This window comes from Coturnix japonica, chromosome 12 (assembly GCF_001577835.2).
Source record: "Coturnix japonica isolate 7356 chromosome 12, Coturnix japonica 2.1, whole genome shotgun sequence".
Lineage (NCBI taxonomy): Eukaryota > Metazoa > Chordata > Aves > Galliformes > Phasianidae > Coturnix > Coturnix japonica.
This window is the reverse complement of record NC_029527.1, coordinates 14950536-14974339: the sequence shown is the minus strand read 5'-3', so window position 1 is coordinate 14974339 and position 23804 is coordinate 14950536. Positions and strand designations below refer to the sequence as shown.

Here is a 23804-nt window from a genome sequence, read left to right as displayed (position 1 = left end):
CCTCTACTAAGTGAAAACAACTGCATTCATCTTCCTTTAGCTTTCAATTTTCTACAAGTTACTCTTGTTCCTGAGGGCTTGCAGCTATCATATGTCTGGTTTTGTTATTAATATTTACTAGAAATGATCTTTTTTAAAGAATAAGCACTGCTGAATTAGGCCAAACATTTGAACAGAACCATCAATGATTCTTTAATTATCCAATATATTACCACTCATGCACAAAATTAATCAGAAAATAATGCTCTAATAAATATGATCTTCCCAACTTACATGCAAATTGAAGCTTTGCCTTCCTGCTCAGAATTGTTCCAAATGAATTTGTGGCCAAACACTGGTATGTTCCAATATCCTGTTTTTTACGTGGGTTATTGATTGCCAAGCTGCCTCCAACCAACCTGTAGTGATAACTCATGGTAAGATCAATATCTGTGCCATTTTGCTTCCACCTTTGAGGGGAAAAAAATCAAATTATGCTTATAATTTACAGAGTCTATTCATATTTATCTTAAGTGGCGTGCTGTAGCACACCTGTAATGATAAAAATGTAGTTAAATATCAGAAAATTATATCATTTTTCACACAACTGCTGCTTATATCAATCTTGATGATGTCAATAACTCTGTCCTTTGAGGAAAAAATCTTTACTGCTTTTGTGCTAGTCACCAATGTTCATCCAAATGTAATTATAGCTCAATTATACAAACTAAGTTACCCATCAGACTGATATTATGGCATATTCTTTCACTGAAGCTACCATATTTTTCATGACACAAACAGTACCCAAATATGTTTTACAGTCTTTACAGATGATGCCATAAATCTGGTTACAGAAATGATGTGGAGATATAAGTCAGGAATGATTATACTTCAGCGGACAGAGGAAAACAAGCAGAAGTTTCCTTGCTGCAAATTTCAGACAAGTAGTTTAATGATGATTAGAAAACTTGATTTGCCTCAGCGTTAAGTACAAAATGGATGGTGCCTGCAACATCACAAATGTAAGAGCTGAAGCTTATAATACAAAGAAGATAATTATCTGTTTTAATTTGGAATAAAATTGTGGCTTTATTTATGTAAGAGCTGAACTCTCCTTGCCCATGTGAGACTCAATAGAAACGTCCTCAGTTACTGATGTCTGCAAGCTTTGAGCACGTTTGTGTCATATTTTAAGTTGTGAGCAGCCCCAATGCCCCATAACCAAATTCGAAACGAACGTAATTCCAATTAAACAATTTTCCCAGGTCTGCTTCTTCTTTCGACCCTTGTGTACCATTGCTCTATTCCCTTTTTTGTTCATGTTTTCCCTTTGTTGGCCTGAATTATTGCTGCAGTTTTGGTTTCTTCTCTTTGTGTCTTAATGTATTTATTACTTATTTTTCTCCCCAAGAAGAGCGAAAGGTCTCAACCAGTGCCCCTCCGTGTGTCTCTTCTATAAAGCAGTGGGAGGATTCTGCAGTATATCAGAATTTACATACAATGCATGCTCTCTATGTTTTCAGTTCTCTAAGATGGGATATTCTGGTATTTAGTTTGCCATTTCTCTTTAATTTCTGAATCAATCACTGAAATAACTGCTGTCATCATTACATGGCTCCCAATTAAGCTCTATAATTGTTTTTCAAAACACATGCAAAGTTGTTGGCTTAGTTGTCGCAAATGAATTCTTCACAGTATCCCAATAATCATTCTAATCACCATGGTACAATGATTATTAAACTGTGCATATAGATCAGGGGTTCATCTCCCGGAGTGGGCTTTTTCCTAATTAATATGTTTACATCACTAAAAGAACAGAATTAATGAATTCATGTGATAGGCAACGATTTAATGACTTTGTGCGTTCTGCAGTACGGGGTCTAAAACACAGAAAAAAACCTTTGAAGAATTCTTTGAGGAGAATTTGAACAGGTTCATGTTAAGGCACAGGTTGCCTATGTATGTACTTGAGATTCCACATGCTACCATTGCAAAGCACTTTCAATCAGTGACAGGAAATGCATCCTGGGCCATCATCACAGAATCTAAACTTTTTAAAATGTGCTCTATTTTGAATTCAGTCTTCTCTGGAAATGCAAAATGTCTCAGATCCCATTCATACATCCAGGGATTAAAAACCAGCAGTAAAAATATGCCCTACGTGCTTTACAAATTAACAGAACTGATTGCCATGTTCTTTTTTGTTTTAAAATCCCTGTTTCTGAAATAGAATTCCAGTCATAAAATGTTCCCAATAAATCCCTCATTGAATTAAATACTTCAGAAGCGTACAAATGGAGCACCACCCCATCCATCCCATCTTGATTTAAAGACCTCAAGAGATAAGGAGTCTGATTTCTCTTGTTCTCCTTTCTTAAATTGTTACAGTTTCAACTTATTCTGATATTTGAATGTACCACAATTGCAACATTCTTCAGAGTATGAAACTTGCTTCAGTGAGTTAAATCTGGTAACCTCTGGTCTTTGTTATTTTAGTTGTAAAAAGATGATTTTTGACACAAGATTATGTTTTCTGGGAAATACAATTCTATGCAATGGAAATGAAATTCTAAGTAATGAAAATGAAATTTCAAGGTACATCAAGGTAAAACAACCAATGTGGGCTTGTTAAAGCAATTCAGGAATTGGTAAAAGATTCCTTTTAGACAACGTGCAAATATTCAGATGTGAACTTTCATTAACCTGCTTTTCTTGTCTTTAAAGAAAGGCACACCTGGAACTGTTAGAATTTGCTGCTGAAAGAGAAGTTTTGCAAAGCCTGCATGGCTGGGTCATGATGTTGCACCAAAGTCTCAGCTGGAAGTTCTTATTTGTACCTTTCCCTAATTTTGAACCACCTTTTCCATGATACAGAGCAGAAGATATTTTTCTTTCTCGCAGTTCTCACATCTCGCATAAGCCACTGCAAGGAAGAAACGTTGTTTTCATCCACAAATAAAAAGCAATAAAAACAAAATAAAGCAATGTGTGAACCATTACATATTTCTTCTGATCGTTACACCTCCACCGCTGTTTTGTGCAGATCAACAAAAACAGATATCTAGATCAGATTTTTTATTGAGGTGGAAATACTCCTTTGATAGAGTAATCTCTATGGGGATTGTTAAGTCAGATCCCTCAAATTATTATTTTAATACTTGGTGGAGCTCTGCTTTGAGGAAGAAATATTTACCTTAGGCTGATTGACATTTGGGAGCTATAACTCATTCTCTCCCTAGGAACAATAGAAAGATCATTTCTGACCTGATCGTTTCAAACAGAATTATTTCTAGTAAAAATAAGGGAAAGGAAAGCACAGCAGAGGCTTTTGGAAATCAAGAAGGATTGTTGAGAGTAGCACTTAATAAAGGAAAATCCTTTTGTGCAGGCTTAGAAGACTCCACTTGTTTTCCTTTGTTTTTCCAACTGAAGAGAGTATCTGTAGTAAGCAGACAACAATCCAAGATCCCCAAGTATGAGAACCCTGTCTTCAAAAGGGGCACATGGGGTGGGATAGAACCAATCTCCAGACTTACTCTTCCACTTACTCTGCCCTCTATTCTTAAAGAACTTCAAAATACCCGAATTTTAGAGTCAGTTGTATTTCCATTCATTACATTAAGCTTTGGGTAATGCTGCAAGCTTCCTATCCGTATCTCTACCCTGCTCTATTCAATTTAACCTTTACCTGTCCTGAAGCCTTAGCAACACCTTCCCCAAGAGTCACAAAGCTTCTTTGGGACTTCTGATTTATCCCCACTTCCCTCTATTATCACTTGACTCATTACTGAGTGGATCTTATGTGCATTTCTCCACTGTGAACTAGTGAGAACAATCAGGGTAAAAACAAATAGACAGTACCCAATTTTAGTTTGCAAAAAGTAATGTAAAAATAAAATAGAAACACATATACAGCATTGAAATATGCATGCATGATTCTTCTAATAATCTACTCAGGATACTGTTATAACAAAAGTACGTATTTTTTAAGTATTCATTAAGTGTTCTATGCTTCTAAAGTTAATTCCATTCTAACAGAATGTGCCCTGCCAAGCCTCCTGAAAAATAGTTGGATTTTTACACTGTTTCCATAGAGGCCAAAGATGTAATATACAGTTTAAAAACCATTGGCTGAAACAGAAAATAGAGGTTGTAGAAATTTTTAGTTCTACTTCAGTGTCAAAGCAGAATCTACAATGAGTCAAGGGACAGCATTTGGCTGAACAAGCACACCACAGAAGGGCTGGCATTGGTTCTTCAAGATTATGAGTAAGATAAAAATAAGCTCAGAGTTACTAGGAATAACTCTACAATCCTATGCAATTTTTATAAATCTCTTTTATGATATTTGCAATCGCTGTAGTCTTTCTGCTATGGCTTCTTTGCTTTTATTTGACTTTTGCAGTTCTTTTGTGGGGAGCTTTGACTTGAACTGAATTTGAAACTCTTTATCTTATTTTACTGCCTCAATCAAAGTTATGCTTAAATATTGAAATATTGTTCTATAATTAATCCAAGCCATCCTTGGATTTCTTACTTTCTAATACAACTGATTGCTCTCTCTATAGATCTGGAGGAGAAAAACCCAAAAACTTGGTTTCATACTTTTGTGAAGATATTAGTTTACATTACTCAGAATACTGAACTTGAGTTCAGAAAAAAAACGTGATGCGTTAGAACCATTCGCCTGAACACAAGCAGGAAATGTCAAAACACTGCAGAAAACACCAGCTTGGCAAGCTTTGGCACCATCTCTCTTTCTCTGCAGTGTGGAGGAGAGCTAGTTCTATTAAATGGAATGACTTAATGGAACAAAAATATGAGATGGTGCTGGCATGTTCATGGCTAGCCTGTAACCAGATAAAAAAAGGTAAAACTCATTTCTTAAAGTAGCTGATAAGCTTTCGATCAACTGTAATAAAACAGCTTCAGTACACAAAATTATAAATCTAATTTGAAAAGTTGTGTTTACCACCGGTATCACAGAGAAAGAGCTGAAATAATGTACCTGATATTAGAAACAGTTTGATTGTACAGAATACATCACAATAGATTATTAGGATGGCATTTAATAGGATATTTATCTAGATTTCCCAGCATAAGCACCAAAAAAATTCAGAGATATTTCTCTATTTTTGTTTCATCAGTAATCACATCTATGTTTGCTGTTATTTCCAGGAGAGGCAATCAGTGCCTCTCACTTTTTTCTCTTTAGGCATGATTCAACCCTATGCGATTCTTGCATTGTGATGGGATTTTGAAATGAAGTTGCAAAAGGTCATTAATATATTTAATGAGTCTTTAAGATTGTAATACAGTACATAAAAAATAAGATTTTTCTTTAAAGGAAAGGTTCTATTCAGAATATTTATTTATGCAAATAGTTCCTAAATAGCAAATTAGTTTGGGCTTAACTTTATTCCTATTGTAGTGGTTTTATGGTTATGAATCAAGGAAAAGTCTTGCTATAGTCCTTGCTGTTCTTTTCTATCACTCAGCAAAGGATATTATTAACATTTCATACTGTGCTTGATTTATCTAAAATTGTTAGAACTTCAAATATGGGCTCAATCCTTATCTGATAAAACTGATATTAGCTCTACTGAAATCAAAGAAATGTGCTGAAGACTTCCTGTTCCTTTCAAGTCCTGGTAAAAAAACTCCCAAGTTGTTGTAGCAGCAGTGACGGTCTGATAACTTCTAATTGACCTAGATGGGGCAGGATCCGTCCCCAGATGTTGATCTGGCCTTACCAGAGCAATTGAGGCAAAGGAAAAAAAAATGAATTAACTAAAGGACAGCTAAAGAGCATGAGAAAGTGGAAGGGAAAATAGGAATATTGGATGCCTGATGAGAGGAGACTTCACAGCTCTCCCACCTAATGAAATCTACTGTTACTACTGATTGTGGATGCACAGTCTGTGGGTTGAATACACAGATTAATAACTTTTACATGTCACTGTAGAAGCTGCCTATATAATGGGATATGAAATGGATGGATGACATGAAACAGTAGATGACAGTGCTGAAAACTGCAAAAATGAATCTGTTGGGACCTGGGTGAGGATTTCTTCTCATACGAAGAGAAGTAGCGTGAGGAAAAGGTGATGAAGTATTTCTTTACTGTCACAATGCTTGGAATACATGAAGCACAAAAGCCAAGTTCATAATTAGTAGTGGTACTGTACAGAGGAAAACTCTTTTGTGAGCAATTAAAAGCTATAGAAGGAGTAATGTCTAACTATTTGCTAGGGGACACAGCTTTCTCTCACATGCTGGATGAATTAGTTCTTGTTTTTCACTTTCCTTTTCCCAGACTATTAGTTTACTCTTCTTTTCTGAAGAAAGCACCATCCTTTCTTTTCCATATATCCAGCTTTTCCCCTTATTAGGCTCAGGTTTGTAAACCCTTGCTGCATCAAGCTACATTTTAAGCAATGAGTCCATATTTATTGAAAAAACAAACATTTCCTATGTAGCAAGGTTTTATTAAGTGAGTCTACAGAGTGTTGTAAGCTAGATATCAGAGCTGTGCCTTGCTGCTTCTCTAGATAAACACTATAAATATATACATGAAATCTTGGAATTAGGAACGGACAAGTATGTTGCTCTTTTGCTTTCATAGCATTTATAGATGTGCAGAAAGTTTTAGAAAATACAGATGCACAGCATCTCCATCTTCCCATTTTTCACAGCTATTCTGAGGATTCAGAAGTAATTTTGTAGGTTTTAAAATACTTTGGGGACAATTTTCACTGCTGGGCTTTATTTTCCTCTGTCAATTTTCTTAAGAGTAGACTAGCAAAAATATTTTCCTTTCATTTTCTTTAACCCAGTAGCTTTTAAATTTTCACCATTTTCCTCCTCTTCCCCTCAGATGTTCTTTGGAAGTAGGCTTCAAATTATTTGATGTCATGCCTATATAATTTTATATACACACATTCTCTTTTTGAAATAAAAGCAACAAATGTAAACTGAGGCAACAAATGTAAACTGAAAAAAGCAGCAAACCCAGCCCCAAAACCTGGATGCAGGGTGAAGATTTCCTACTACCACCAGGCTTGCCTTGATCATTTGCCTCGCATTGAAGTCTACTTCTGATTAAAAACATGGGTAAAAGATTTACAGAGAGATGGCCCTTTTCCAAAGTTGACTTCACCTGTAGTTAGGGAGGGGATATCCTTTAGCTGTACAGTTCAGTAGGACTTCTGGATTCCCTGAGCCCATGGAATAAGTGATATCTGATGGCTCTTGAATGAAAATAGGACCATGTAGTGTTTCTTCCCCTGCAAAACAAAAACAATAATTTAAGATTAGACAACCTTAGCATGTCCTTACACATAAAAGTGTCCTTTGGTGTCTTTTCCTTTTGGTCAAAGGTTAAGGTCTACTATTAGATTCAGCAGAGAGAGAACCTCCAGACATTTTGCCATTAAGGAGGAAATATTTCAAGCCTGATTGATAATAAAATCACATATCCCAGGTGTTGGTGATTTATTAAGCAAGTGACAGTGAAAACCACCTTCTTTGCATGTCTTCTATGGAAATTATACTTTGATGTATTAAATCTTCCGCATCTACCTCATACATATGGTTTAGATTGAGACTGGAAGAAGAAAAGGATGATGTTGTGACTCTCTGTGTTTGCAGCTTGTATCTCCCTGCTCAGCTGGTAAAGAGTGAGATCTTCTCCTTAGTCTTTCACCACTTCTGCTTTAACAGTACTTTCATACATATGACAGATACGGTCATATCTGCCTTTGTTTTAGGTTTATATATATATTCCTTACTTTTGAGCTCTTTTAGAAGAACGGTAGCATAAAATAAAGTTGGGTCATTTATCACGCATTTTCACTAGAACCTGTTCCTGTTGCTGACCCACAGAACCTAATTAGGGCTTGAAATCACAAAGGGACAACAGACGTGGGCTGCAGCAAGGCCTGTTTGTCTCAGCAGTTCCTGAAGAAAAACATGCACAGAGGTGAAGTGATTTGTGAGAGAACAAAGAAATGGTTCCTAATCTTTGAGTAAAGCTTAGCATCTGGATCATCCTTTATTTCTCAGATAAGTTTTCACAAATCCAAGAAACCCAGGAAGTCTGTAGTGCAGTTATGCAGGTATATTGGGAGAAACGTAAACCCAAAGACTGGTAGCTCTTCAGATGTGTTCTTGAAGCAATGTAAATGTTGGCAGTAGTCATGTCTGGTCTTATTCACCTATTTTATCTGTTTGTCACTAACAAGAGAAAGAACTTACAACATACTTCCTCACAGCTGCTGCTTCACCCCACCTTCTGGATTCACCACAAGCATGGTTTGCCAACTACAACCTTCTTTTCTATAGCCTTGTAGCCCCTAGAGGATTTTCTAAGCTGCTGCAAATAGCTCTTATTCAGCTGACACCAGCAGAGTTTCTCTGCATCCCTGAAGACAGGCAGCAGTCCTGATGCATTAACTCAGCTTGTGCCCCAGGCAGTTCTGCAAGCTTCACCCCAGCCAGGTCAGCTTGTCACCGGCACCACATCAGCCCAAGCACCTTCTTCAATGCCAGGAGTGACTGCACACAGTGCACATCAAAAATCAGATCCTCTGTATCAGCTTTCATCTGTATACATATTCAAGTGCTTTTGTACTTTTCAACCACTCCAATGTATTTCCTCTAGATCTGAAAAAAAAACACCCAGATCAGCACTGTTGTCAGCTGTCATCATTTTCTGACACTCAGTGCTTTTCTGAGAGTCCTAATCCTGGAACTGCATGAATAATTTGACTCATCTGTTTTAAAATGTAATTTATTTATTTATTTTAATATTTATTTCATCTCTAGAATATTTTCAGCTAAACTGAGAATTTAACACTGATGTTTTTCTACTGATAAAATAGTTTTCTACTGATGGATGTGGTCAAACTTTTCTACTTTGCTGGATCTAAAAGAAAAAACCTCTTGCCAAAACATGGAATGATGATGAAAAAACCTTCCACACTTAAGCTTTTTTGACCTCTTTAAGAATGACACCTTATAACCACAATGTTTTCTACATATCTTAATGTACATACCCACTTCTACACGTCTGATACCCAGTTTACCATGTGTATCCTTCAGAAACTCAGAAAGCCAGCCCAGTTCTCACTATCCGTGAGAAATATCCTTCAAAAGAATTGGAGTAAAATTCAAAGTAGCAGTCAAAAAAGATTGATTTGTTTTATACCACAATAGCTGTTTGGCTGGGCACATCTCATTCTAAGACTATCTCATGTTATATAGGAAATAGCATGGGCATTCCAGAAAGAGAAAATACATCCTTTCTATTTAGGATATAAACTCTGGCTAGTAAAATATCTGAGATGAGCGACTGGTTTGAAGGTACAATATTAAACTTGGCTGAATATTATATGTGATGTTATAAGCAACATAACAGACCATAAAATGCACTAAATCACATAAAAAGTATTAATTTCCATAACTTTCTCATGCCACTGAACTTTGGAGGCTATACGTGAATTTAATGTAGGCTCCAAATATTTTCTGACTTATCTGTAACTACTGGACATTTGAAGCAAACCCAATTAAAGAAGCTTTAACGCAAGTATATTCAAGGCACCATATTACCTTTCTATCTACAGGTTCTTCAGAAAGATTATATGTCTCCCAGTATGTATTCAAGAGCCCAAATGCTTTTTTTCTCTGTTCTGCAATTTCCCAATCAAACGGTTATAAAGCAAACCAGAATTTCTTCAGTTTCTCATGAACTCTTTTTGTTTGTTTGTTTTTGCAGATTTCTCAACATCTTAATTCTTCTATGTCCTTTAAGAGTCTTTAATACGACACAAGGTTGAATGAGGAACAGTGTTTTACACATACCCTAACAGACAGCTCCTTTGTGGTAGACACGCTTCAGCATCTGTCACAGAAAGATTGTCTATTTTAGTGAAGGTGGCTTCATGCTATTATTTTGTTTTCTTTTTAATATCCTTTTCTTGGTGCCTAATCCGTAACAGAGAATACCACCAAGTCCGTGAGAAATGATGTGCACTTTCAGAGCCGATGGCGTACTTTAAGTCCATCTCTTATTTATATGAAAGGTCAGATCGGTCATATCTAATTTCCTGATGCATCCTTTTGCATTTGGTGTAGAGAATGGCCATATATTTCCCCTCTATTTTCCAAATTCACTGCAAGCCTCCATGATCTTCTTCAAAGATACGCATGACAAACTCTGTAGTACTGTTTGCTTGGAGCCAGGCAGTAGGCTTGGAGGGGTCGTGCTGCTGCCTAGGCAGATATATTAGTGTATACTTATTGAAGATCATAAGAAAAAAGAGGCCAGAATAACAGTAAAACTTGTACTCTAAAAAGCTTCTAAATGCAAAACTGCCATAATTCACATAAGCAAACCAGATAAGGAGAAATTTATCCAGGCTATTAAGTTCCAGGAAGGCTGTAAATTCCAGGGGTAGTGAGTTTCTAATGAATCTTTCTTAATGTGCCTTAGATAGAGCCTCATATCTGATCCAAAACATTAATATGACTTTATGGACCAAGGCTGACACCTGATTAAGAGGCCTCTTTTAAATCAGCTTGATAGTAAAACACCTGTCAGTTCTAGTATAAAGGACAGGACATGTGAGTTAGAGACTTCCTTGTAATGACAGCATAAGTAGAGAAAACTAAGAAAAATCAAAATGACTTCAAAATCTGTCTAATTTTCTTCAAAACTTAAGAAATCAGTAAGTTTTAATTGGAAGAGGGGGGAATTTATAGAGCTCATAGGTCTTTAAATATGATTGAGTCTTTCCTGGCAAATAACACTGGGGCTTTTGATTGAATCTTGACAGCAGCTGAATGGAATGATTATTTTTGTCATCCAGAGCTTGGATCAGTAGTTCAAAGACTTTAAGGAGGATGACTGATGCAAAATGAGAGGTAATGGGTGAGACGTTGTTTGTTAACAGGGAAGTGTGAACTTAAGTAATGCACATCGGTGCAAGGAATCATGTTAGCACTGAAAGAGAAGATGGGAAAAGAAGTAAGAAGCCAAAAATGACCATGGAAGCACTCCTAGAAAAAGAAAAATGCTTGTCAATATTACTGGTAATGGGAAGCAGGCTACTCTCCTTTACTTCTCATTCGGTTCTTAATCAGAGAGTGAAGCAGGAGACTTACATACAGAGAAACGAGATTAGAAGAGATGTTACAGGTTTGAGCAGGCAGAAGCAACCTAAAACCTGTAGGATTTTCCCAAAGGGCCTTCAACTTTCATGTGTTTTCTCCTTTCAGACACTGATGTACAGAGCTCTAGAGACACCGGGTTCCTTTCAAGTTGCAGCTTCTATCAAAAAAGTCAAACTGGGAGTAGTGGTGAAATTCCACATTGTCTCTGTTATCAGACACCCAAACCAGAAAGACACTTAACTGTCTGTGATGTGGGGAGAAAGGTGGGCGTCAGGGCGGCACGCGGGGTGAAGTCCTGGCCCTGCTGAAGTCTGAAAAACTCAGTAATGAATTGAAGCTCGGTGCTCGAGCTCAGGTTTTCTTTATGAAGCCATCTATAAAATGACAGTCAATGGTGCAAGGTATCCCTTTCATCTGGGATACAGGCTCTGTGGGCCAGCAGTGCCCCTTCTTCGCAGACAAATAGCGAGTTTAAGCAGGTGAAAGGAGCCGTGCAGCTCCTCCAGCCCTGACAAATGGCACATAAACATTAAATATCTTCAGCTCAGCAATCCTATATTCCCTAAACTTTATTCTTTGAAAAATATTCACTGAGTCCATCCTCAGGTTATATTCCAACTCTGCATTCTCCTTAGGTACTTGAGTGTGAAAACAAACAATAAGTGTGTAAAAATGACATTAATTACTAACAGCCAGCTGACAGATTTGCCATAACCTTACATACAAAATGAGATTTTAATATACCACAGCCAATAATCAATTACTACTCAAATCTGAGTATAGTCTTGAATTATGAGCCATGTCCACACACACCGACAAAAGTTTCTGTCCAAACCCAAAGCTTCAATGTCTTTTTACAGTTTTATTATGATTACGTTTATTGCTTTAACTTTTAAACACTTTTAAAAATGTAATTGGGTATCAGTGAATTTACTTTCCACCTGCATTTTGGTCTAATAGACGCATACCTTCTAATTCCAAAATAATTAATGATAGATCTCTAATTGCCAAATTTGGTGTCTCCTATACTATCCTACTGATTACTGCAATCAAACCTAACCCCACATCCACATGATGTTAACTGCATTCAATTCATATGCAAGATGTTCCCCAAATACTCTTTTCCATAAGTTTAAGCTACAGTGTTGTACAATTGTAATAGTAATAGTAATAGTAATAGGTGAACGGTTGGACTGGGTGATCTTTTAGGTCTTTTCCAACCTTGGTGATTCTATGATTCTATGATTCTATGATTCTAATTGCTCATAACTGATGCACTCTGCACTATTCGGTGCTTTGCTGATTTTCACTCAGGGCTAAAGATGAACAGAGAGTTATGAAAAATGTACCGTACAGATATGTGTAAAAACACTGTGCTCCAAATGGTTATAGGGAATATAAATACCACAACGTATGAACTATATTAATATCTTAATATTTAATTAAAAATAAAAAGCAGGAAAGGATCAATGTTGGAATTCTAACCGTGCCCGGCTTCGTGGCCCTTATGGTAAGATTTTCTGAAGGCTTTTGTGCTACCGTGCAAGATGTAGACAAGATAAAGGAAGCCTTTTCATTTGTGCAGGTGATTTGTTTTATGTCATGAACTTGGCCATGTCCTTCAGATACAGAACTATTGTGGAACAGACATCTAATTACAGAGACAAATATCCACAATGAAGTTAGAGGGATGTGTCTTTATGATGTATAGTAATCTTGACGTGCACTCTTCTCAATGAAATTTCATTAGTTTTGTGTTACCAGGCAAGATGAATAAATAATAACGAACCTTTTCCAATCTACTGCACAAGCACTTTGTTCACTGTAATTTCGGTTATAAGTGAGACATAGATTCAATGAGAGATACTGTTTGCTGCATTGTACTGCTGTGATATTCATTTGGCACTGTTGCCAAAGTGACTGAAGGTTTAATTCAATAATTTACAATACAGGAAAAGATAACAGCTATATCGTGTAATATCTTGCCAGTTAAACAAATCCAACACTTCGTTTTTCTGAAACTATTATTATTGGGGGGGAGGGTGGTGTTGGTGTAAAATTTAACTATGATTTACTGTCTTAAGTGGATTTGACTCATTAAGCTCAGATAATTTTTACCACTGCTAGTGTTGGCCAACTCCGCTTTTTTTTTAGTGATGACTCCAAAGCTCCATTGCTCCTATTGACAGATGCGCAGTCTAAACTGTAAGAGACAGAATCACTAGCTTCAAAGAGTACATAACAACTCAGCAAGCTACAGAGTTCTTACGCTCAACATGAAATACAAACAAAAAACCCCAACTGCTTTGTGAAAAACTTCTTCCAAACTTTACGCTCAGAGTCATTTCAGTCTTTTCATTAAGCATCTTGCCTTGCATCCCTAGTTCCCATCCAGTGACTCCAGAGACAGAGACAAAAAGGAACTGCTCCCCCCATCTCCTTCCTGCAGCTCCTGAGCATGTGCTGGGGAAGGAACAGCCCTGTCTCTCTTTCCTCCTTTTCCTATGTTAGAATAAACTGTATGTGCAGTTTCAAGGTCTCGGAATGAAATGCTTTATTACTCTGCTCCCCGCCCTCTCCACGTTCTTGGCTGAAGTATCTGAGACAACCAACTCTTTAAACCTTCAAGATCATTTACACAAATCTTCCCTGGCACCTTTTTTCTTTCCCACCCTATGGCAGAAAGACTTGAGTAATCTGTTGGGAAAAAAACAAATCAAATACAGCTGCATTTATAAGAATAAGTCTTTTATTTTTTTCCTTTCCCCCAGTGTGACTGTAATTTCAGCATAGAAAACACTCAGCAGCCTGATGGGTGCTAAGTTTGGCTACCGGTTTTATGGCTGGCAATAGATATAGTTTCATGCCCCATCAAGCTTTTTCTTTTCCTATTTAGAGAATCAACTTATGAGCCAAAGTGCTCTGAAGTCAGTGAGAGCCTTTCATGAGCTTCAGCAGGCACTGAATCAATCCCTAATGAACAGAGTAGTTGCAATGGAAGCTCCAGTCTTGTGTGTGAAAACACTGTGCTACGTAACTTACATTTAGTCTACACTTAAATGCTTACATGCATAGTACACATAGATTTTTACAAGCAAAAAAAGATATGCATATTGTAAGGAAAGAGGGAAGACATCTGAAAAGAACTATCTTTGCCCTTCAATTCATATAAGCTTTGTTATGTGTAGTAAATGATGGTGTTCAAAAACAGTACCAGTTCTGTGTGTAAGAGCTATTGGGTATCGATGACAGCTGTGTTATTTTCACGCAGATACTTAGCAGCAAAAATCCAGCCACATTAGAATGAAAAAGAAATGATGAAAAGGGCGAGTTTGCAAGTAGCCTGAATGTATTAAAGCAAACAACAATTCCTCTTTTGTTTCCAGAGGGCATGCTTTGTAATTCTCATTTATGTTCAATAAGAAACATGTCATAATGTGAAGCAGTGTTTTGTTTTTTGCAGTATTATGACTCCCAGACCTTGTACAAAGCTAGATACAATCACCATTATAGGGGACCTAAATTGGAGGTGGATGTTTAAGCTGTGTGTACACGTTATTTAAATTCTGCTTATTTACTTTAAATAACTGGAACTAAAAGGCTGTTTCAGTGATGTTAGCTTTTCCCACCAAGGCTTAAATAGCAGGTATGAATGAGGCAGGAACTAGCCATAAGAACTTGATGCCAGAAACAATTCTGTATGCAGATGGGAAGGTTCATATTCTGGAATAATATTTAAAAAATAATAAAGATCGTGAAGAGAATAAAAGAAAGTCACGTGGAGAGAATTTATCCTCCTAGCACAAATTATCACCATGGCAAAACTCTTTAGAACATAGGAGAAAGGAATCCCAGACTGCCACTCCTCGTTTCCCAATGATTGATAGTTGGTGAATAAAATCTTGGGAAAAAATCATCTTAACCAATCAAGGTAGTGTCAAGCCAGACAAGATTAAAGGGGTTTTTTATTTTCTAACACGTAATTGAAGGGGAATACAAGAGGTGTTTATAACATTACTAAACCAAAGGAAGATCCTTATTTTAATTAGATTTATCAAGTAAGGTATTATCTCACATATGTTGCGAGGACTGTTTTTCATAATCTTGCTGTCACAGAATTGAAACTACTTTAGTAGACAGAAACTAAACATAGAACTTAAAATTAAACTAGATGTCAGGTCGTTTTCATTTCAGTACTGATAACTGGCTGGTCAAAACACTCAGGGTTCAAGCAGAACCATCTCCATGTTGCTCCTAGCTCCTTTTATTGCCATGCAGATTGAGAAAAGCTGCAGGCTGTGCAGGGCAAGGGCATGGCATGCTCCTTTGCTCTGTGTCCACAGACCCAAATAAAACCATTCCCCTTCTGTGCTCCTTTGTATGTAGTGCGAAAGTAATACAGTATTCCAGCTATAAAGCATCTCTCTCTTTTTTGCATGTCTGCTTTTTTCTGGCTGCTATGCAATAGGTTGGATGCACCTTTGATATGAACCTGCAGATCTGGTTCATCCCTAGGCCACTTATATTTAATTATTCTTATTTTGGCATTCTAGGAAAAACAGAGAAATAAAAATCCTGAGTATCATAAACAGCAGAAGGAAAATGGTGATGTAAAAAGCTTCTATCTCAGAAAAGAAATGGATGGGATTTCATGGGACGTAGCTCCACCATCAGACATTCAGTGCATTCTGAAAACCAGCTGATAACAGGAAGGTGCAATATTTCCCCACAAAAGGGTTTCATAACCCATCTATTGTGGAAAAGATTGGGCAACCTAGAAAAAAAAGATTGTACTGTGTATTTTGCTATTGTGTCAAGCACTGAAAGCTTTCAGACACTTTCACAATGAATAGGATACACAGAGATAAATGAAACTGAACTCTGTTAAATATCATCAATGAAGATTTGCTTTATTACTGGCAATTAAACAGAAAAAGTCAAAACACAAGCTATCATTATCACTCATTGATTAAAAACTGGTTAGAACATTGCATTCCAAACTAACCTACTGCTTTGCTCGTTATGCATTTCAGCATGAGCAACAGCACAATATTTCAGAAATAATTAGGAACACAGCATAAGTGATCAGTGCTAATGTTCCTGAATAAAATTGCCAAGGCAAATGATTATAGATCAGCCAAAAGACGCTATTTGAGGCCATCATCTTCTGTGACTATTTAGTATCTTCATGATGATCTTTCTCTGAGCAAATACAAATGAACTTAAAGCCATCTCAGTAACGGCATCCTAAAATTTAGTGGCAGCAACAAACATAACTTTTTACATGCTCGTGTTTGGGAAAGCTGGTGCTAGCAATTGAATTCTTGGACAATTTTTGCCCTTAGTCTCTGTTTCAAAGAGGCTAATATCAACATTTTTGACATGCGGCAAGCCAAGGATGTCTCACTGTCAAATTACTGTTCTTTTCCATTCAAGAAAAAAAAAATATGACCTTTCTCTAATCTATTCTCAACAAAATGACAGCACAAATAGCAAAACAAAACACAACGGAATGGAGAAAATATACACGGACTGATAGGGCTGCAATGAAACTGTGGAGCAGAGATGGGAAGGGAAGGGCTCAGGAGGAATCCAGCCAGCCACTGCTGGGTCATGGGCCAGGAGCACGAAGGGAAAACAGAGCTGGTGATGTTGGCAGGCTGAAAAACCTGGGGAAAAGTGGTCACTTTCCCCTCCTGACAGCTTCATTTCAGTGCTATGCTCTTAAAAACAGGAGCCCAACTGGCTTTCCTGGGTGTCTCTGTTCATTTTTCCAGCTGCACTCACTCCAAGAGCAAGCCGGCAGAGCATGGGATGCTATGCCACTTGGGGAAAGTTTGTAAGATATGTCCTCTGTGTCTCTAGTGCATGTTTCCAGGGGGAAACCAGAACCAGAAACACTTTTCTACAAAAGAATGCAACTATATCTATACTTCTATCTACTTGATTTTCATTTTCATTTTAGTAGGTTGGCACCTCTTTATCTTTGTTCTTGCTTCATTTGATCTTGAACTTAAATACTTGTTGTAATACGGCAATTTTAAGAAACAGAAATTAATATTTCTATTTTATCCAGATCTTGAAAGCTGTAGTTTCAATTTAAGACTTCTGTTACCATCAACACTATTTTGCAAAGCCAAATTTTCTCCTGCTGTGAGTTACACTGATCCCGTTGCAATTAATGCCTATGGCACACTCTGATTGCTGGGCTTGCCCTTACTTTCATTTAAACTTCCTATTTTCCTTTCTCTTTTAAGAAGCTCATAAAAACTAATGTAAGCCCAATGCCTTCTTCCTGCCTGAAAATATTCCAAAAAGGTCAGAACATAGCGGGAAGAAGCCAGGCTTAGGGCCTCCTTATACTTAACACAGTCTATTGAGACCTGCACAGTTTTGTACAATGTCACTGCCCAGGCTGGAAGCAGAAATAAAGTCAGGGTAGTATGCATTCTGTTGGGAAACTCAGTCAAGGGATGATAATGAAATGCAGGCTAAACATTTCAGATGTATTCTTTTGCTGTAATTTTTCTCTAATCCAAAAATCACAAAAATGCTGTAATTCTGCACAAATCGTGTGGACTTGGATTGCCTATTTTTCCTAGCTACAGTAGGAACTGATAACAGGCTGCTAAATTACTGCTTAATAAACCACTAAATGAGTGCCATCTAAGATAACGGGGCATTAAATGACAACTATTCAGGGAAAAAGTAGATGCGCAGAAAGAACTGCAGAAGGACTCTCTGCATAGACAGAAATTAGATTAGTCATTTCATCTCTGCCAGTGGTGGAATTCAAACTGAAGCAGAGGTGAAAAGAGGGGAAAGTATTTTGATTTGTAATGCGCCAAACGAAGGAGTGCACTCAGCACAGGGGTTGTCCCTCCTCACCCCCAACTCATGTGGGGTGGAGAGGTTTCCATTACAGGGATTATACGAGCGTTAACACGCAATGCAAAAGCCAAGCATAATGCAGGGGCACTAAAACAGAATTAAGTAACATAAAACTAAAACATTATCAAACAAAACATAAGAAGAAAAAGAGCAGGTGGAGGATTCCAGTCTGCAATGACAGAACTGAGTTCAGGTTCTTGATCTCCCAAATTCTGTGGGTTTGGCATTGGAATACCTGTCTGCAATGCAAGGGTAAGGCACTGCAAATGTGTGTGAGGGGTTGCTGTGCTGTAGCCCATCCATCACAGCCTGGTGTCATCCATCTGCAAGCACGTTTGTCCCAGAAGGCTGAGAATGTATTTGTTTGACATGTAGTTGCTGGAAAATTGCATGATCCTGACTGATGTTTAATGTGTCTGTAGTGTGATATCACCTGTGGAGTTATGACAAAATGTCTGAAAGCCATATTTCTGAGGAGTGATATAATCAACAACAGATACAAGTCTAATTTAGGCAGGTTTAGAGTGCAGAGTTTTAAAGGAAACAAAATGGAGTGCTTTGTTTCCTTGCTATTTGCAGCCAATTGAATTTACAGTGCACCTTGTTTAAAAGAGTTTATTTCTTGCTTGGTAGTATTTTCACGTCTCTATTATCTTGGAAACTGCACGGACGTTTTAGTTAAATGTCAGTGTGTTATAAAATATTGTTGGTTTATTATTTTGGCCTGCAAAAGTGATATCCAAGTTTGGGCTGCCAGAAGTGCTCTTTTCTCATCCTTTCCCCATAAAATAGCTATGTATCTGTTTTGTATGCATCAGACTGCAACATGAAATCTTAGCTCAGGTTAAGTTTTCTTAAATTACTTGTGAATTTTCAGCTCTTCTATGGGACAAAATGGGAACTGGGCTGGATATTGTCCCCAGTGCTTCAGTCTTTTATACAGACGTTATTGAAAGCACTGGCAGCTGATGCAATTTTACACTGCGTTTACTATCTGAAGGTCCACTTTGACTGAGGAAAGGCTGTTTTGATGCTGTCATGTGGCTGACCAAGAGCGGAGCATTATCCTTTGTTTCTTACCTACTTTAGCCACTGTACTGCTTCTGAACTGAGAAAAGCTTTGGAAAAGCAAATATCACTACAAAACACCCACAGAGGTTTAGTGAGGATAAGCCCTTCAATACTGGGGAATTTTGTCATTGAAAGTCTTGGAAATACATATGGAAACAAAAATGAACTTGCCACCCATACAGACTTCATGTGGCTTTGGATTTTATGAGGAGTATATATATTTTATTTCTTTCAAAAGCAAATATCCAGGAGTAATAGTAAGACCTGGCTTCTTGTTTGCTCTCTGTACTTTGAGACTTTTTTTTTAATAACATGGAGGTGCTCCTATTCCCCAGCTCTCATGGTGTATTGTCAGCATTATGACGTTGTTCTTTAACTGCCTATCGGCTTCATTATCAGTTCAACATAATATAATGGAGATATACTTTTCTTAAGGCAAATTTGAGGAGGACATGTGCGCCACCATTTTAATAGCAGCACTACACAGGATTTGCTATACCATCAGCTTATGTTTAATAGAGGCTGGGGGTTAATTTAGTGAAAAAAATAAGTATACACTAATTAGAAGACGACAACAAATAGCTGATAAGGTCACTTGTCAGGCAAATATGAATTCAATATCTACTGCAAAATGACTTTATTTACCCGCCATGGAGCAAACTATTAGGGTTTTTTTTTTTGAAGACTACAAATGTTTACAAGAAAGACACTGAGAAAACTCCTTTATTTCTACTGCATCCCATATGAAATACAATAAATCTAATTAGAAACAGCAGTTGGAGGTATAATGTTATATTCTGATCTAAGCTACATTATTGCCAGTGATTTCAATAGCATTAGACTAATATGAGTGAAATATAAATCTGATTAATGCTCATCAAGACGTTAGTGGAGATTAAACCCTGGATTTTTTTCACACTGCCTGTTCCAGCATACATTTTTTATATATACTGTAGGAAAAGTAATCAATCATCACCAACTATTAGGCATAAGTGTATGAAGTGAGACAATAAGGGAGGATGAAGAAATTGTGTTCCATAAATCACTGCTCTGTTGGTGGGAAGGCCATCTAAGCACGAGTCAAAGTTTGGATGGATTTTACTCTAAACTACAAAGCCATTTTAAGGTTGAGTTCAGGGCACAGTCTATTAGATGGAGACAAAGCTGCAGTTTGGGAGGAATGGCAGCCGGAATGTCTGCGGGGGCCATAAAGGAACAGAAACAAATGTCTGTCCAAAAGCACACAGTAATACAGCAAAAGCTCATTCTGATGGAAGGGGTTTGTTCTCTGAATTTATAACATGCTCCTATTTTTGGAGATGATTCTCCCAATTGATAATGAGCTTTGCATCAGCTAGTTTTTAAGGAGATCAAGTTGCAAACAGTGTATCTATCAGTGTCAGGGTGGTACTGCCAGCAGGTGAGATGGGACAGCCCAGCCTGCCTCTGCCTGTAGCTACAGCACTGCTGTAGCTGAAATACCACTCAACTGAAGGAGACGCAGAAATCAGATTTCATCTAACAACGGCACTGGGGTGCACACTAACACATGTGAGTGCCTGCAGAACAGCTCTGGCACACTGGTTCCAGTAGGACTCTGCTGTCTTTGTGGCCCGAGACAGAATGAATTCAGAAGGAACCAGACGCAGTTGAACAGTGGCTTTGATTTTCGAGGATCAGTGTGAAATGCTTGTAATGCACAGATAATGCCAGATGTCCTACCATAGAAAGGGAGTCACACTCATTTTAGACGTACATCAATAAATCCTGTAGCTATTAATAAATTTTCCCTAGTGGCTCTAGAACACCATCTGTGTCTTCTGCTTGGGAACAGCAGTGGTGCTGCCTGTTCCTAAGAACACAGTCTGATGGATGTCATCTTATATACATATTGTGAAGACATCCCCAAGCCATGGTGACTTTCCTTGCTGATATCTTCAATAGTTGGATTACTTCAGTAATCTTTCATTTTTCCCTCTAAGCCCTCCTTCTTCTTTTGTGCCCAGTTTGGAACGGCCAAGTGCAATTATTCTACTTCTAAGGCCTTCCGGGACTACAGTGAAAGGTGCATTTGTCACTACAAAAATATCTTTGTCCATGAGAACTTTTCATTCCTACTGACAGCAGCTCAAACCATGGCAAAGCTCACAGGAGCCTTGATTAAAAGACCTGACTTACGTAAGAAGAAATGAATGACTTTCAGGCAATTATAGTGGGTTGAAAAGCAGGAGCATGGTGTTTGGAGCTAAACAATTTCACAGATAGCGCCTTAATTAGCAGCAAAAGAGATTTAGCAGATTAATATTATAATACTGATTCAATTGCTACAAATTATTAATAACAATGGCACAGAATAACCAATATCCAGTAACAACGAGATGCAATATCTGTCAGAGGAAAACTTATTGCCCCTTTAATAATGAGAACATAATTAGAGTAGAACAATAAAGCATATATTAATATTGAACAAAGGACAAAATACCGTGGTATTACACTATACAGGAGAAAAAGAATCCTATTGCCAAAATCCCAAATGAATCTAAAAATCAAGCATATAAAAGCAAAGGTATAGAGATTAGTATTAACATCCATAGATTCACCTCCTGCAGCACAGCTGACATGACTTCAGTTTCCTCTTTGAGCCACCCTACTGGGACAAGGATTGTCACATAAAGTGACCTTACACAGACCTCAGGAAGCAGAAGTGGGGGCTGCTGGTCTCCTGTTGGTCTCATGCCCACTTCCATATTCAGAAATTGGTCTCTTTTTCCCACTGCAGAAGAAGTCAGAGAGCCTTGTCTACGGATGCTAATGATGTTAACTATATTGTTAACACAGACCCTGAATAGTGTGTTTTTTTTACACTATTCCTGAAACCGTGAATGCCATGAGAGTGAAAAGCTGCCTTTCGTTTTGATTGATTGAGGGTTTTTCGTCTGTTTTAAAAAGTTTCCGCCCATCGTATGTGACGAGAGAACATGGAAAAGGGGAGTTCTGGAGGATGAAAAACAAAGATAAGGTAAATGAAAAGAATCTGTGCACGTTATTAGTTTAAGGTTCAGGACTATAATCTAGTCTCATGTAAAATACATATGTGGCTTGAGATTTTGATTGTGTTTTGCATTAATAGAACCAAAACTAGGAAAAAATACAGGATCTGGAATATAATAAGACCACTGAGAGGACTGCATTATAGATAGTACGGAAGTAATAGCTTCAGTCAACAATGGTTCATCTCTTTCTCAGCTATTTTCATTCATCCAGCCCTTACACATGGCCCTGCTAGACTAATCCATCCATATTTCTCCCAAATTACAGATCAGTGTGTGTCTCAGAGTTGGCTTCCCATGCATACACAGCAAGCAATTTTAGTGGTAATCACATGAGTTTCTCATCCAGATAGTTATGAAAAAAATGCCACATGCCCTAGGAGGTTTATGTGGGTAACACAGGCATGAGAACCAGAGCCTAGATAAAACTGTATTATCTGAAATGACTCTGCAGATTCAAACTCTGTGACAATCCCATTTGCTGCCTCAGACAAGTACCAATAATAATAATAGTTAAAAAAAAGAAAAAATGAATTTGTTTATGCAAATCGCAGAATCACAGAACCGTAGGGGTTGGAAGGGACCTCCAGAGATCATCAAGTCCAACCCCCCCTATCAAAGCAGGTTCCCTACACCAGGTTGCACAGCTTGGTGTCCAGGCTGCCAGAGATTGGAGGAGAAAATGAAATAGGCTTTTGAAAAGCCCAGTTACAATGATTGTAAGAGCAAGCTTTGCCCAGGAATGCCAAGCAGGTAGGAATGCAGTGAATTCCAAGGTGTTTTCAGTGTTAATTTCTGCTCAACAAGAAACACACACACATAAACAGCAATCAATAGTCACTAAATGAAAAAGAAGTAGCAAATCAATAACTAGAGACATTTTATTTCCAAGCTTCTGCAAACAATGGAAGGGATGATCAGCCTGTGATTATGTGGAAGTAGCTGATACGGTTACAGCTCTTAAAAGCTGGTGAGCAAGGCTTCACCCATGTCAGCGTGAGCAGATCTGCTGGATGGGAATATTAAGACACATGGAAATTAGATCTGGGTTTCCATTTCTAAGTAAAGCCGATTGAGTAATGCTTTGCACTTCCAAGGTCTGTTTTCTGAAAGTTGAATAAATCCTTCCCATATTTACTATTCATTTTCTGCACTTTTCTACTAGCAGAAAGTTACAGAATACAACTGGGTTTCACTTCATTTCATAAAGAACATCTGCTCTTTATTAAACCTAACCTTCCACACGCCAATTGGAACTCATTCCAGTTGAGGAATGGTTTTCAATGAGAGAAAGTATTTGATTATTATATCCGTGATTTGATTAGTATATATCAGAGAAAGATGCCACCATCTCAACTATGAAATGGGGAATCTCAATATCCAGCACTGGGGCTTTAGCAGAACATTCCTTAATTAAACACCCTGCTCAAATAATGAACCTTGGCAAAAGAATGTGTTAAATATTAGCTTAATGGTGAGATTGTTACAGAAGTAAGAGGACAGTGACCTATTGCCCCCTCCTTCTAAAGGTCTCTAGCTTTGAACAAATGAATAACCCTGGTGCCAGGAAGAAGTCCTGGGCAATGTGGGAGAATACAACACATCCACAGTTACAGTTGGTTTTGCGCTAATCTGAACTGA

The 23804-nt window shown here is 37.7% G+C and overlaps 1 protein-coding gene across 4 annotated transcripts in view; it reads right to left on the bottom strand.

The window, feature by feature from the left end:
- LOC107319952 (contactin-6) overlaps window positions 1–23804 on the bottom strand; it is a 137971-nt gene that overhangs the window by 75399 nt on the left and 38768 nt on the right. For 2 of the 4 annotated variants that reach the window (XM_015875354.2, XM_015875352.2), the window contains exons 3-4: window positions 7139–7265; window positions 274–449 (exon numbers count right to left, since the gene is read on the bottom strand). In XM_015875354.2, coding sequence (XP_015730840.1) covers window positions 274–449; window positions 7139–7265 — 303 coding nt within the window. Of the gene's footprint in view, window positions 1–273; window positions 450–7138; window positions 7266–23804 lie in introns of those variants that run through there. The other 2 variants (XM_015875353.2, XM_015875355.2) reach the window with 2 other exon arrangements.